General features: G+C 35.6%; 2 protein-coding genes across 3 annotated transcripts in view; one reads left to right on the forward strand and one right to left on the reverse strand.

Moving 5' to 3' along the window:
- The first annotated feature begins 923 nt into the window (after nucleotides 1–923).
- On the forward strand, nucleotides 924–5,704 carry LOC135200028 (asialoglycoprotein receptor 2-like). Of its 2 annotated transcripts, none has more exons than XM_064228260.1 (5): nucleotides 924–1,089; nucleotides 3,697–3,831; nucleotides 4,364–4,538; nucleotides 4,877–4,979; nucleotides 5,286–5,704. In XM_064228260.1, the coding sequence occupies exons 1-5, from the start codon at nucleotides 943–945 to the stop codon at nucleotides 5,425–5,427; spliced, it is 702 nt and encodes a 233-aa protein (XP_064084330.1). In that variant the 5' UTR covers nucleotides 924–942; the 3' UTR covers nucleotides 5,428–5,704. The 2 variants fall into 2 exon arrangements, with proteins under 2 accessions (XP_064084330.1, XP_064084331.1); XM_064228261.1 differs by lacking the exon at nucleotides 924–1,089 and adding an exon at nucleotides 1,154–1,177.
- Nucleotides 5,705–10,483: 4,779 nt separating this feature from the next.
- Nucleotides 10,484–15,882, reverse strand: part of LOC135200029 (something about silencing protein 10-like) — a 29,686-nt gene continuing 24,287 nt past the window's right edge. Inside the window, exons 6-12 of the mRNA XM_064228262.1 lie at nucleotides 15,721–15,859; nucleotides 14,997–15,114; nucleotides 13,031–13,136; nucleotides 12,644–12,756; nucleotides 11,809–12,002; nucleotides 10,747–10,916; nucleotides 10,484–10,629 (exon numbers count right to left, since the gene is read on the reverse strand). Of these exons, the coding sequence (XP_064084332.1) occupies nucleotides 10,537–10,629; nucleotides 10,747–10,916; nucleotides 11,809–12,002; nucleotides 12,644–12,756; nucleotides 13,031–13,136; nucleotides 14,997–15,114; nucleotides 15,721–15,859 (933 nt within the window). The 3' untranslated portion in view covers nucleotides 10,484–10,536. The remainder of the gene's footprint in view (nucleotides 10,630–10,746; nucleotides 10,917–11,808; nucleotides 12,003–12,643; nucleotides 12,757–13,030; nucleotides 13,137–14,996; nucleotides 15,115–15,720; nucleotides 15,860–15,882) is intronic.

Raw genomic sequence — 15,882 nt, forward strand, 5'->3', positions numbered from 1 at the left:
ACTAAACTTGTTTTTTATCACTATTCACTTTGCGTTGAAATTACTGATAATTAATTATTTTCCTCTCTCTCTCTCTATCTATCTATCTATCTATGTCTATCTATCTGTCTGTCTGTCTATCTCGTTGCGTCTACTGAATAAGAAAATTAACTGTAGTGCATATATATATATATATATATATATATATATATATATATATATATATATATATATATATATATATATATATATATATATATATATATATATATATATACATAATAATAAACTACAGTCATGAATTCGTATATTCAGTAAGAGAGAGAGAGAGAGAGAGAGAGAGAGGAAAGTAAATAATTACCCAGTAATTTAAACGCAACAGTAAATAGTGATCAAAAACAAGTGTAGTTCATGAAAGTCCCTCACATGCATAAGACAATGTTACAATATGATCCTGGTTCTTTAAAAATAAATTCATGACTGAACACGAATATGAATTCACTCAAGTTTGTGTTGCAACGCCAGTTTTAATGACCATAAATCGATCAATCGCACAAGGTTCTCCAAGACTCCGCATTTCAACGATTTCTTCCCCCTCAAGATGTAAATTTTGATAGACTCCAGACAAAATAAAAAAACGAAATTTACGAAGTAAAAATTGAAAAACGTTACGAATAAATCTTAATGTTTATCGTTCCAACGAGAAATGGCAAGAACCGAGAATATACGTTTCTTTATCATTTATATTTTTGGTCTGAGTGGAACTCAATTAAGGAAGTGGATTTGAGCAACGAGGTAATTAAATGCAAATCGTTTCCTCAACCGCCTTGTTTACATGAGATGCAAGTCTACCAAACAGAATGAGACTCGCAAACAATACTTAGATCAAAGTCACATTGCTGTCAACGGACATTTCCCGCGGAGAAAAAAAAAACAAACTCGGATTCCCTGGTGGAAAGAGCGATGGAAACTGGCATCGCGCTTGGCGTGGTTCCTGTGGCGTCGCGTGCCAACGACCTTGACCTAGTACCTCTACCGAGATGGACTGCGAGTATAAGAAGGGCGCGATCAGGAGTCAGAGACAGCACTTGTCTTCTGCTGCTACTCGAGGTAAGTAGAAGCCCCTCTCTCGTCTACCGATCTATCTCCGTAACTTCTTTTTATGTGTGCACAGTGACTCTATGAGAATATGTTCAAAGTGAGCTTTTATTTTTTTAAAGAGTGATAGTTTTCAGTGGTTGGCAAAACTTAGTCATTTTTTGAGTGGTAACGAAACGACTTGCTTAAAAATGTATTTAATTTGATGTCTCAAAATGTTTTTCCAGTTTCCGTTTTTCTCTCTTCTATCGTACCTAGAGAGATTCTCTCTCCCTCTCTCTCTCTGGCAAGATTGCATTTATTACGAAGCCAGACGAACTATACAATTTTTTCAACATATATCGATAAGAATTTCCTCTAACTAATTCTTTTCAACATATATCGATAAGAATTTCCTCTAATTCTTTTCAACATATATCGATAAGAATTTCCTCTAACTAATTCTTTTCAACATATATCGATAAGAATTTCGTCTGACTAATTCTAGTAAGTCTCATAAAAAAAAAAAAAACACACTGTAAGTGACTGAACCGAGATCCGCAAACATTTACGAATCTTGCGAGAAGAAATCGTGATTTGAAATTGATAAAATAAAAAATCTTTAGATTTATCAGAAATAATAAATAGAGAAGTGTACGTAACAATAGCTGACAAATTTAGCATTCTAAATGAAAGTCAGACTATATTCATACATATATGATATATATATATATATATATATATATAATATATATATATATATATATATATATATATATATATATATATATATACATTTACATGTATATATAACAAACTGTGTGCACTATAGCTTAACGCACTGATCAAAAGGCTCATTTTGCGCAGATTTATATATATATATATATATATATATATATATATATATATATATATATATATATATATATATATATATAAGATAACTTGTACGAACTTCATTGACGAAAGTTTATCAGTCACAGAATAAGAGATTTTGGTCGCATCTGTTAAAAAAATAAATAAAAACAAGTCATATTTCAACAGAAGATCCAGCATCGTCACCCACCTACCATCCCGTCCTATAACCGCCCCCCCCCCCCCTCTCTCCCACGAACATTTCTGCAAGTCATCACAGTCACTTTGTATGGTAGCAATAAAAAAAAATCTAAGCGTTCTGAAGGTTAACTCTCGCTTTCTCACTTACTGAGCCGATTCATGTCATCCTAATCACAGAGGAAAATAGTCACCTGCCACTAATACTACTCCTATTTCCACGGTTACATTCATATCGCTTTCTGTAATTATTCTTATACTATATTATTTTCATATAGCAAGAAGACACTTGGCGGCTTTTCACGCCCGTTTTCTTTAATCGGTGATCTCGGGGATTTCCTCCTCCCTGACTGATCACATTATATATTATATAATATATATATATATATATTATATATATATATATCTATATATATATATATATATATATATAATATATATATATATATATATTGAACAACATTTTTCCACTGACCTAAAAAGAACGATCAGAATCTCGGAATCTTTTCCCAAAGCTTTACGATAAGTCATAATTACCAAAGCGGCTTCCAATCCCGGATAAAACAGTTTTGATTTATAGTTACACCCTTACAATGAGTTCACGTCCTCAGCTGTCAGAAAATAACTGAAAATAACTGAGCAATACAGTAAGTAATAAATCCGATACAAAAATCACCTACTAAATAGAATAACTGATACGTTCGACGATGTAAAAACTTTTAGATTGAGAAGCTAATATCTAATCTTTAATAAAATATAAATTAAACTGAAATCAAACAAGTTAAATTTCAAAGGAATTGTTAAATCCACAAAATACAAAGATACAACCCTAAAGCAATTTCATGTGCTACATATTTGCATGTATTTAGCCAACAACTGTCTGCGTGCGCTCTCTCTCTCTCTCTCTCTCACATTACACCAAGTCATTTTTAAAATGAAAGCATTCGCTAGCTCGATAACAATGACACAGCACACACAGCTCTTTAAAGAGGCTGCAGGCCAGCAATCAACATAATGATTCAAGTTGTTGACTTTTAAAAAGACCGCAATGCTCTCTCCTTTCGACAACGTCGTAAGTGTGGCGTCATCATTGCTCAACAAGTCGCAAGGCAGATTAACAACCGGAAAACAACTGGCGTCGGTGCCTAGAAGGGATGGCTAAATGTTACGCACATCTTCCCTTGATTTACGAAGTCACTTAAACTTGTTTGGGATTTGAGTCCAATTTTAAAATTTACAGAAAACGAATGTAATCGGTATACCATGGGATTCACGTGTGGAATTAAAACTCAGAACAAAAAAACAGAGTCGAAACAAACAAATGAAAGTATAAAATCCGAGACGATTACTCGGCCGCGTTTATGAGAGGGTGACAAATTTGTTGCCATTCAAGATGATCTCAATGAAACGCTTCACGACATTTTGTTCGTTTACCCGACTCTACCTTTCCACCCGCGCCTGGAAAATTACCCGGCTAGCAACAGCGAACGAGAGAGAGAGAGAGAGAGAGAGAGAGAGAGAGAGAGAGAGAGAGAGATGCAAACTTTGAAATATAACTCAACCCCACTCTTCTTCTTCCTTCCCCAGATGAAATACTTCCTCCTCCTGACGTTGGTGGCGGTCGCCTCCGCCCAGTTCTTCAATCGTAGACCTCAACAGGGCTTCAGGCAACGCCCATCACAAGGATTCAGGGGCGGTTCGGGTGGTCGTAACGCCGGCGGTGTAAGTATATATCTCTTTTCGAAAATGTTAATATGATTGATATTTCATTCCGGTGACTCGAACGTTGACCATAGTCCTTGTAAACTTTGTTATGCAATATCAAATATGCCAATTCTATTCTAAAAATTATCTGTCATAATTTGAAGCAAGTCAGATGACTGTCAGTAAATTTGTTCTCATCAGCAGTATCATTAAGGATACTGTATTCTCCTCAATCATAATTCCTCTGTTCAAGGAAAATCTGTAGCAAATAAGCCTACCACCTATTTCTGATCATTCATTCGCCCTTAAAAGTTTGTATCTCAAATGAGCCCTTCCCTTAAAAGCAAAATTTTCTTAAAAGCTCCTTCTTGAAAAGTATTTTCTCTCATACATCTTTCCTCAAAGGTTATTATCGGCAAAACTCCAAACACTTTTCCGAAACTTTCCTCCCAAGAGCGCGCTCTGCTTTGGGTCTCGCTAGCGAACTTCTTTAAACACTATCTTTCCTCTGAGGGGGGTCTCTCAATGGCAGTATTTCCTCCTCACATAGGCTGACGGCAGCAACGGCGGAAGCGAATACCACTACTCATGGCTCCATGACGGAGGCAGGAAGTACGTCCACGGACAAGCCGTCGGTTACTGCAACGCCCTCGGAGGTGGATGGGGCCCTGTGGCCATTGAATCCGGCGGCGAGAACAGCTTCATCAACGGAGTCATCTCATCCCGTAAGTAGAATGGGATCGAAGGCGGATGTCAAACTTCTTAGTTTGGAAGGGAATAATCTTCCCTTCGAATGAGTTCTGCATAAAAACCCTTTGCAATCAGTCACTTCTTAACATTAAAGATTTACTGCCTTGTTTCCCCCATTTCCCCGTGTACTACTTACGGTCATTTCCAGTTATTCTTGCTTTGCTAATTGTCACCTTAGTGTTTTTACGCCGTACGTTTCCTCCGTGGGTGTACACGCTAAATTATTTCATTTTACTCTTTCTTTCGCACTGAATGATATTTTCAAACTTAAAGTTTCCAGACTTTCATGAAATGTCGTTGTTCTAAACCGCAGACCGCCAAGAATACATCTGGACCGGAGGTGTCAAGCAGGGAGCTGGATGGAGTTGGATTAACGGAGGACCATTCAGTGGACTCAACTGGTCTCACACTGGAGGGTAAGTTTACTGGTAATTATGTTTAAGAAGGATGGACATGCGTCAAATTTGCTGTAGTTTATGGTTTCGTATGTCTGAGCAGTCTTCCTTTACGCTTTTAAGAAAACAGGAATTCACATCATGAAAAAACTTTCTACGGAACACAAATTAAAAAAACCCCTAGGCAAAAAGAGTGCTGTTTCTCATTATAGCAACGATGCTCACAAACATTCGCGTATGTAATTGTGTCAGTCATTATAACATCCCATATATGACCCCTCGATCACCAAAACGACACCTTAATCAATTTAACCTCATCACTTCCAGTAACCGCGTGCCACAGCCCGACAACCGTGAGGGTAACGAAGCCTGCCTTGCCGTGCTCAACGACTTTTACCGCGACGGAATCAAATGGCACGACGTCGCCTGCCATCACACCAAGCCCATCATCTGCGAACGCCGAGCCTAGACCAAACATATCTGGCCACTTCGGTTGCAACATGATGGCTTTTAAGTCTCCGCTTATTGTCTCCTCTCATCTTTACCAATCTCCTTCCAATTTTCTTCTTTCTTCGGTGATTATCCTCCTTTTTTCCCAATCGCTATTTAAGCTTCAGACTCATTGGAATTTTTTTGTGATATTCTACTTCAATAAGCTTTTAAAGCCTCTCTATAGAGTCTATTTATTTAAATTATGAATTGTGATAAATGACTATCTCAATAAAATTATTTACAAAATATATATATTCCTGCGCTTTCATTTTAAATATCCTTAGTGTCCACGTGTATAAAAATGTATCAACACACTGATACAATACACACACACACACACACACACACACACACACACACACAAATATATATATATATATACTATATATATATATATATATATATATATATATATATATATATATATATATATATATATAATCATTAAGCATTTACCCTACAAAGGATGTGTCCAGACAAAAGCAAAAAACACTCAAATTAATCCCAGAGCTTTCAAAAGTAAAGTTGCCCAATATCAGCTGCTAAACACATTAAAGTCCTTCATTTTAAACTGAAGCCTTTCCATTCAAACATCTCTGCCTTTCCACTGACCCAAAACCATTTAGGTCTCCCTCCCTCTCCCCAGAATGCAGAAGCCATGGGAGACCATGGCTTCTGCATTAGACATCCCTTCACTCGGCCTATTCTTTGTTACTCCCTCTCAGTAACCAAAAATGCAGGAAAACACTAATCCATTTCAACTGTTTATCCTTCATAGCAAAATGGCACGGATCTACATTTCGACTGTTTCCATCTATGTACTATCTTTTACTTTAGCTCTAAAGCTACATTTCACCTTCATGAAAGACGTTAACCTTATCAGTCCTTTCCTATATTCCACTTTTTATATCCTTTAGTATTCTTGTTCTCTACCGACCTTTGTGCACAGCTGCTGTTACCTCCCTTCTTCATTTACATGGATACACTTGTTTTGTCCAACTATCATTATAATAACTATTTATCCTCCATCTATACCAACATTCATTTTTCCATCTACCTGACATCCATTTATCTTTCTACGTACTCTTACTTTTGCAAATATTCACTTCCATCTTTTTAAAGCACAGTTAAAACTTTTTTGCCAGCCTCCATAGTATTTCTTCATTACCAACTATTTCTGCATCATCGAAGTCCACATTTTCCACTACAAAACTTCCGTCTATATTTGTAGCTTCCTTGACACTTTTTGTCAGACCATTCACGAAACTAGTCCTTCATAGGAGGGGCCACTTACATCTGACACCAACCTTTACATAAAATCAATGATTTCTCTCTCTCCACTACATTATAAACCATTTCTTTCATTCCATATCCCTTATCAATTCCATTACACGTCTTACACAACTGTCATCAGCACTTGAGCAGCACTTTTTTTTCTCTCTCTCTCTAGTCTAAACTGTCCCAGTTATTCCCAGTAAATTTTTCCACCCTACGATGTACATCTTTACCAACACTTCCATACACCTGCTGAATCATGGATGACACCTTAAGCAGAAAACTTCCACAGCGTTAGCCATTTCATACACACACAGGGAAGGCCAATTCCCCGAGCACTGAACCCCTTAATCCACTAAACATTCATCTCCATCTTGCATGCACTTCCACGTTTTATAGATATTCAAGTGCTTTCGAGGTCTTCCTCTCATCCTTCCTAGAATCAGCATTCTTTTCATTGTGACTGAACCATCTCAATATGCTTCAGTCCATTACCTACACTAGTATTTTTACTGCTTCATCTATGATTTGCCATGTATTTATGTACTCATAGATATGTAAAACTTCTTCTATTACAGAAATTATATCCTTTGCTTTACATACAAAAATTCAATGCACTACCAAATATGAACCTCCACTTACCTAAAATAAATTCTCCCTCCTCAATTCCAATGATTGCTATTTGTATCAGGCTGATGAGACTATCCAGTAACATTAAAACACATTTCTGAAAAAGTAGAGCTAAAAAAAAAATACCTTGAAAGCAACGGAACATTTTATATTCATGTCTTAAGTTTGTAGACAATGTGCCAGTGAGTTACGAATTAAAGAAAAATCATGACAATGATCATTGCTACATGCATATATTTACGGCTCAATTAAGGAAGAAAATGAGCAAACTACTTTCACTACACTAGTCCCACCACAAAAAATCTAAAGTGCATTAAACTTCCGTACACATTTCACCTCTCACCTTTAACTCTCGTGCACTGTCACTTCCTGAATATTAAAGCACCTTTGTACTAATATGTTCTAAGACCCATTAATTCATAACTTACTGGTTCTTTCTCTCCTTTATCCTTCTGGAAATTTCAAATTATACTTTTTCCTCTATCCTTTCCACATGATCAAACCCACCCAGAGCAATGATCTGTCTTAACTTTATAGCCCTTTTACCATTTCTTTATACCTCCAATTTGCTCATCCTTTCAATCATTCTTGTGCCATATTTTGTATGTATACTAAGCAAATAATTCATTATATCTTCAATCTTTTACTTTCATTTACATAAAATATAACACTTGACCTTAGTAAAAGAGAGATGATTCAACAGTTCCTTTGTTGAATTTCAACTTTGGCTACTATTGACCCAGTACCAGTTCACCCTGACATTTTTCCCACAACTTCCACATGGTCACCTTCCAAGCTTCTCTTCCCTTGGCTTCAATTCGCATCACTTTCAGATTTATTTTTGCTTACAGTAATTTTCAATCTTATCTTCCATCTTTCAACACAAGTCACTTTTTGTCCAGCAAATTGGTAAATCGCAAAGAGGTCAGATCTGACCTTAACAGCTATCTCAAAGTTTTTCTGATGTATCTGCCATTGTCTTCACACTAGATCTTAAAGTAAGATACAATAACATTATAAGCTCAAAATGTCTTTCTAGTGACCTTGCATTTTTCACTTTTTTTTCTAAGTAATTGCTTGTCTCGGTACTCTGTCATACACCTTCTCAATATCGACTCTTATTAAAACGTACCATCCTGTTTTGACCTGTAATTCTTACCTTATAGTAGAAAAAAAAATCACAAATTAACATAACATCAAACAGTCATTGTCTCATTTATCTAAACACTATCTATAGAAAGAAGCATGTACGTATTGTGTAATATTGACATCACTGTCTCTCCTCAAGGGGCTTGATATGAAATGAGTTCCCTCAAATCTTTCATGCCTTATACATTTTCTGCATAAATTCCAACCTGGTTTGAACTCTTTCTCCTTGTTTTTATGCGCTTCTTGACTTGTCTTTGCCCTGCTACTTCCATATCTACTACTTTTTTGAGTAACTGATCTCCCTTTCCAGTTTCTGGACAACTCTGCTCTTAGCAATTTCATTAGAAATGAGAGTAGTACTTCAACCATGAGTCACGGATTTTTGCAGATTTTTTCAAATTTCATAAACTTTCTTTGCATACAGTATTCTCTCTACAATCTTTATACCTGCACCATATCTTTTTTTGCTCTATTTACTACTGATATACACTTCTTCATCAGTAGTCTAGTAACCTCTTCCACTTTCATCTAGACTGTTGAAAGTCTTTCTCACCATCCTTTTAATAGCATATTCATGTTTCAGTGTGCAACAACAGTGCTAGAAATGTTCTCCGAGGATTGTCCTTCCACAACATGGCCTCCTCTTCACCATTTTCTTTTTTTTATTTATTTTGGACATTAAAAATGTAACTCTTACTTCTTTTAAATTTTGTGATAATGATGCTCTGCAAAATTTAATACTGTTACACTGAAAAATGCATCTCTCCAGCGCAACCTCAAGGATACTTTCCCTACTGGATTTCCCAGCAGCCATCATGCAATTACGTAATTGTTTGATTTTATTTTCTTACTTTCATACATTTTCAACATTTCTATCCTTGGGCTCTTCTTTTCTGCATTCCTTCTGAGCTTCCCCCAATAAAAAAAATAAAAACCAAAAACTCACCACAGATCCTTGATAGTAACCACCACTAACCTTAAATTCTTGTGGTCAATCTCCCACTGTCTTTATTCTAGACCATGTTTTATGCTAATAGTTACATTAATAGCCAAATGGTTTTTTGGTCATGTGATCCTGTAATGTCCATTCAATTTCTTGTTTGGTACTTCACCACATACTATATTAAAATTTACAAATATTATATAATATAACGTCTTAACTATTAGTATGGTATTTCTGTTGCTTCATTATAAAGACAGCCTTTGTCACAGACTTCCAATGCATGAAACAAACTGTTATCGTCAGTCTAAATGATTCTCTGAGCTTTCCTCCAACATTTTTAGTAGTCATAGCATACCCCTTTAATTTAATACCATTTCTATACACTGTGATAACACTTTTTTCCCATTCTAGTTCTCCAGCTACTTTTAGCAAATCACTTAACCAACCTGATAACCTGATACCTCTACCACTTTCCATCTTTCCAAAGGTTCTTCTTGCATAATCTCTATTCGTTGTCCCCTCATGTCTGTGTTCACAAGTTCGTCGTATTACTAAATTTTTTCTTTTAGTTACTTTTCAGACTACTGTCCTATTTCTGCCTTTGCATTTTTTCTTCTATACATGTATTTTCTTATCTTTTAATGCTCTAACATATATTACCTTGTCTCTCTTCTACTCTGAACTTTTTCTTTTACACTTACGGAACTGAAATTCTGATTTCATCCTTCGCACATCTCTTCACTCATGTAACCTGTGTCATTTACCTCTAAATTGACAGTTAGTCTTCCTAAATTCTTTATAATAAACATCTGAGTCCATAGGAAATTCTTAGTGCAGTATAGCAATGCCATGGTAATTAATCAAGAACTGCACTACTTACATGATGATAACTATTGAATGGTACCCAGGCACTGTAACATGCAAAATAAGAAAGTGATAGTACTATCAACAAGTGTTACCAGTATTAATAGGACTTATGCTTTTCACTACATAAACTAACCTAAATGGTAACTTCTAGGTAGGTATATTGAAAATATTCTGACCAATACAAATTTTATTACCGTGTAATAAAAGTGTTGAACAAAAGCATTATGATTTTATCTTGATACTTCTGATTGTATGAGACTTAATGCCAGTCATTTCTCCCTCATAACGGCTGACCTCCTTCCTCACATTTTGTACCTAAAAAAGAAAATAGTGCAAGACATTATTTACTACACTTTATCTATAGGAATTTACACACATACTACAACAAATTCATATCATATTGTATTTTTATACAATCCAATCACAACATACCTGACTCTTTCTCCTCTTCAACGTCTTTGTATACTTGTTTCTGTATCTTACTCTTGGGTTCCGCTGGTCCTTGTTACGATATGGTGTAAGACCCTTATTCTTGGCTATTGTGTAACCTATAGCACGCTTCTCATCAGCATCCAATGCATGCTTTTCAGGCTCAGGGTTTTCTACAATGAAAATATAACAAGGTTAATCATGAGGGATATGAAGACATTTCTAAATCAATTCCAACAACATACTGGTTGTACAATGAGGAATCCCCATTAACTGTAGCCCTGATTAACTGTTGCTCTTATCACTTACCAATTACCTATTATTTCTTAACCTGTACTACTTGCAATTTCAAAACACTACAGCATAATAAAGTTCAGTCTGTTAATACAAACACACACAAAACAGTGTAAGGTCAAAATAAAGACATGGCAGACTTCTAATAGAAAGTTTAAGAACAAGAGAAAAGAAAAGAGGTAAAACTAAGGGAAGATAAATCTATCACAAAACTGTACAAATACAGTGTGGAATACCAACTGCAAATGAAGGAATGAAGCTGCCAAAGATGATCTAAAACCCATTGGACCTAACTTAGGATGAAGGTATGGGCTAAAGCCTTCCCAATTTTTGTAAGAACATTATGCAGGCAGATTACAAAGTATAACATGGAGGTTCTGATATCATTCTTCCCAAATCTCCTCTTTTCATGACACCCATCTTATTCACCTCTAAACAGATGGTTATCCTTCCCACACTTTTCACACCTAAAATTTGGCATGCAGTTTACGTTCACTTTTCCTTGAAAGATGGTAATACCATACAGCAACAATTCCATCTGCTTTTACTATTCATCCTTTCCATTTAGTCTGTTCCTACTAATACATTCAACTTCTCTCATTTTATCTTGCAACAAATTTCACTCCTTATTAGGGCCACTGTCTTGAGTGCTTAGAAAAGCGTGTATAAACAATAACTTCTACTAAAAAGTGGAAACCAGATCAAAAAGTAAGTCATAAAATGGAATGATCAGTCTCATATGATCTCCATAATTTTGCGGAGAATACTCACCTTGCTCATAATGCTCTTCATCACTGCTGGGATCCACTGCATTATCCAATGCCTCTTCTGCCTCTCTCCTAGCTTTTACCAATGTTTCCTGAGCTGGTTCTTTGAGTAAAGCCATTAGTCTTTTCTTCTCTTCAAGCTTGGCAGACTTACTCTTGTTTAAGATTTGTAACTTCTTGGGTTTACTCTTCGGTTTACTGGAAAATGGTCAAAAATCAACTTGGTGTAATAAAACAAATGCAAAGTCCCCTATAAGCCTTGAAATAAGAATTTAAAGATAACTCTAAATAAATATGATTCCAGTCCAATGCTCCATTATGCTTAAAATAACTTCTAAATATATGTACAGAGTCAAAGATTCAGAAGATTTGGACATATAAGAAGGGAAGATGAGCAGTTAATTTAAAGTGTAGCAGATACAGAAATAACTCTATAACAACAGGTATGAAAGCTCAAAAGTTACGGAGAAAAGGCATATGTGAAAACCATAACCAGATGAAAATTCAGGCCGAAAGTGCACAAGACAGAAAAGAGAAAGAAATAAATGAACAATAGCAAGTATCTGAAAAAGGTTCTGTAGTATAACAGGACATAAGTTGGTACCTAGGAAGTTTCCCACCACCACCTACCCATTCCTGGGGTTAAAGTTACTTTAATAGGCTAGTACAGTATAAAATTCAGTGCATTACTGTATAAATAAGGAAAATCATGGCAAGTACCTGTTTGAAGAAAATCTTACAGATCACCACTTGCTTTTACACATCAAAAACTGAAGAACTGTTTGTCTATTGTAATAAGTATAAAATTCAGTCCAAATTAAAAATGTATCTATTCTCACCTGGTCTTATCCTTCTTTTTCTTTTTATTATCAACTATATCTTCCTCTTCAGAGGCATCACTTAGAAGTTGTCCAAGGTGTGAAGCTAATTTGTTGTCACAAGGTTCCAATTCCTGGAAAAGCAGTGGAACATAATTCTCATTTAGGTTATTGTAAAAATAAACTGCAAAACAAAAGAATTTCCTAGTTTAATTTCCTTCTAAATATTTACAGAAAACTGAGGGCTCAGGGCATGAAAAAATTAAAACCAATTTATTAAAGATAGTGAAAAATAAGCTATCCCAACTTATGTTACTTAAGTCTTTCATAATTAGAACAGTTTCAAATGCTGTTCAAGTATCAAACTATTATCTTACTATTATATTAAAAGTATATCAGGAGACCTACCTTTAGCAACTGTCGATACTGCGCCAGTCTGCCAATCACAGGGTGGTCCCTCACATTTTTTGTGCTGCACTTCACCAACATGTACATGCTAATTGTCGTCACATAACTGTAGAGTAATAGGGCATCAAATTCAAATTCTTTCTGGTTCTGTAAATTCTGATGTCTTATTTGACTCGGCATAAAAAATATGATAGCTTTGCTCTACCTGCCCCTTAAAGTGACAAGGGGGTGCTGTAATGTACTGGATATCAATACATATTAATAATTTCAGTAACATTTTCAAGGTTACACCAATGCAAGGGGAAACACAATACATCCTACAACAGAGGTCTAATGAAAGCATACCAAATTGATGCTAAAAGGATTAAAAACCAAAAATACAATGGTAACAAAATATCAGTACCACCTCATTAAAAATCAGTTCATGCACCAATGTTATTTGTGGTAATGTAAGTAACGATGCGTCCTTCAACAGGGGATACTTACTTGCGAGACTCAAAACATACTTCTGCTTACTAATGATTTGTAGCTAACACCATATTGTAAAGGGATGAATATCACAAACACATAAACACATTTGTACAATGTACAAACAAAAGTGTCAATTCTCAAAAGGATCATCTAAAGATTAAAAATACCGAAAATTACTATTTTTTGTACAGCATAATTTCAAGTTATAAATATATGTAAAAATCTTCTTGCTCTATACGTACTGACTCCTAAGTCACTCATGAACCTTAAAATTTCTCATAAAGTATCAGCCAAATGATTATACTGTATATGCATTACACAGGCCAATAATCCTGAATACTCTAAAATGACAATATGGTATTGCAACAAGAGATCTAGAATGAAGTGATGGAGGAAGAAGGGAAGGTCCCTAGCACCTTTTGTGTGTATATCATCTGATGTTAATAGGAGATGCAAAACAAGGGGTCTTGCAAATGTTTATGCAAATGTTTACAAGTTGGAACAGCATATGAAGAAGAGAGGTTCAGGATTTTAGTTCCCAACCTTAATAAGAGACAATGTTGAAGAGAGAAAGTGAGGTGGAGGATGATGAGTATCATGCTACATTGGAAGGACAGACATCAGATGAGGATGAACACTCCTACTGTTACCTGGACAATAAGAAACATAGTTGCAAAACCTTGGTTGAAGATGAAACAGATTGGTGGACTACATGTTGAAGACTATTAAACAATTTAAAAAATCTATGACATTTGTATCAAGAATGTACTTCTTTAACATGCAATGACATGGGCATTTATACATAAAACAGAAACTCTGATGAGTTGTGACAACTAATCAAGAGCCTCACTGCTGCATGAGACTGAAAGATATCATAAATGAGGGAGCTACAGTAATCTGGTGTCCAGAAACTCAATTCCAGCTGAGATACTTTGAACTTGTCGGGAGACTTATTACACGATATATATGCTTGCATGGGCGAGTGGTGAGACTTGTAACACAAGATATGCTCTTGCAATATAAGGCAACATAAATTAAGAAGTATTTGAACGAAGGCAACATCTGAATACAGGCAGTACCCAGGTTACGATGGGGGTTCCATTCTTGAGTCGCGTTGCAAGCTGAAAATCGTCGTAAGCCAGAACATCGTCAAAAATCCCAAGAAAACCTTACTTTTAATGCTTTGGGTGCATTCAAAACTATGTAAACTACATTCTTATTGCATTTTTCATCAAGAAAACCTTCAAATATTTATTATTTAGCATTTTTGGTGTCATATTTCTTCTGCCAGAGCAGCGTTAGAGGCGGCGTAACCCTGGAACATGTGTCGTAAACCTGGAAATAATTTCTGATAAATATAATTGAAAAGCGTTGTAACCTCGGAACGTCATAAGCCAAACCTGTCGCAACCCAGGGACTGCCTGTACTGGAAATGACCAAGATGATAAAGAAGGCAATTAGGACTCAACACCATTACAAGGAATGCATGACTTACTTCAGAACTAATCGGTACTTTGTTGTAACATACTGCTTCACAGGACCATCAGGAATTTTTCCTGTTCCTACTTTTTCCATCAGTGGACCCAGGATGCACTTAAGCTCTTCACACTTGCCTGATAATTGGATACAGAAGGGAATTAAAGTGCTATCCTTTAATATGGAATATTCAAAGACAATATCTGTACTCTAATTAAATATCTTTTGCATTACTAATAATCCCCATTTTGTCCTTTACCAAAAATTACTAGATTTTTAAAGGAAACGTTCCTTTTATCCAATTATAACTATTATTAAATTATTATCATGATACATAGGTCTACTTCATTTATGTGCAAATTACACAGGTCTATTCATTGTACAGGAAAGGTGATTGCAATAAGTGCAATGAGGTCAAAATGTAAAACTCCCTCGTAAATAAAATGAACCAAATTCAACAACACCGACAATGATACTATGGACCTAGCAACATTCTCATCAGATGAGATCCCTACTTTGTAAATGAATACTTGAAAAAAAGGGAAGACAATATCTACAAGACTGCAGAGCATATTCCCACTGGATTAACAACTGATTCCCCAGTTAATTCAAATACTAAATAACAGTATCTAGACACACATCAGCCATGTTATGATGAGGGTAAAAGAAAATATAATACTAAAAGGATGGACAGTAATCAATCCTAGACATCAAAATGTACCAATTACTATCAAGCCACTTACTTTTAAGGTCTTCAATAAGAGGTAAAAACTCTGGGGATTCCCTTTTCAACAGTTGCAACTTTCTTGAGCGGGAGAGAGATGAAACATCAGCTTCAACCAAATCTGATATAGGCTCTTTCTTCTCATCCTTATCATCAGCCTTGTAGAATATGATAGAAATTC

Source organism: Macrobrachium nipponense, chromosome 26, assembly GCF_015104395.2.
Source record: "Macrobrachium nipponense isolate FS-2020 chromosome 26, ASM1510439v2, whole genome shotgun sequence".
Lineage (NCBI taxonomy): Eukaryota > Metazoa > Arthropoda > Malacostraca > Decapoda > Palaemonidae > Macrobrachium > Macrobrachium nipponense.

Bases quoted from the DNA above. Each gene is read 5' to 3' on its own strand.
- LOC135200028 (XM_064228260.1), top strand. From the start codon at position 943: ATGGAAACTGGCATCGCGCTTGGCGTGGTTCCTGTGGCGTCGCGTGCC. The intron at 4,539-4,876 runs GTAAGTAGAATG...TCTAAACCGCAG, and splicing joins CAACGGAGTCATCTCATCCC to ACCGCCAAGAATACATCTGG. The intron at 4,980-5,285 runs GTAAGTTTACTG...CATCACTTCCAG, and splicing joins AACTGGTCTCACACTGGAGG to TAACCGCGTGCCACAGCCCG.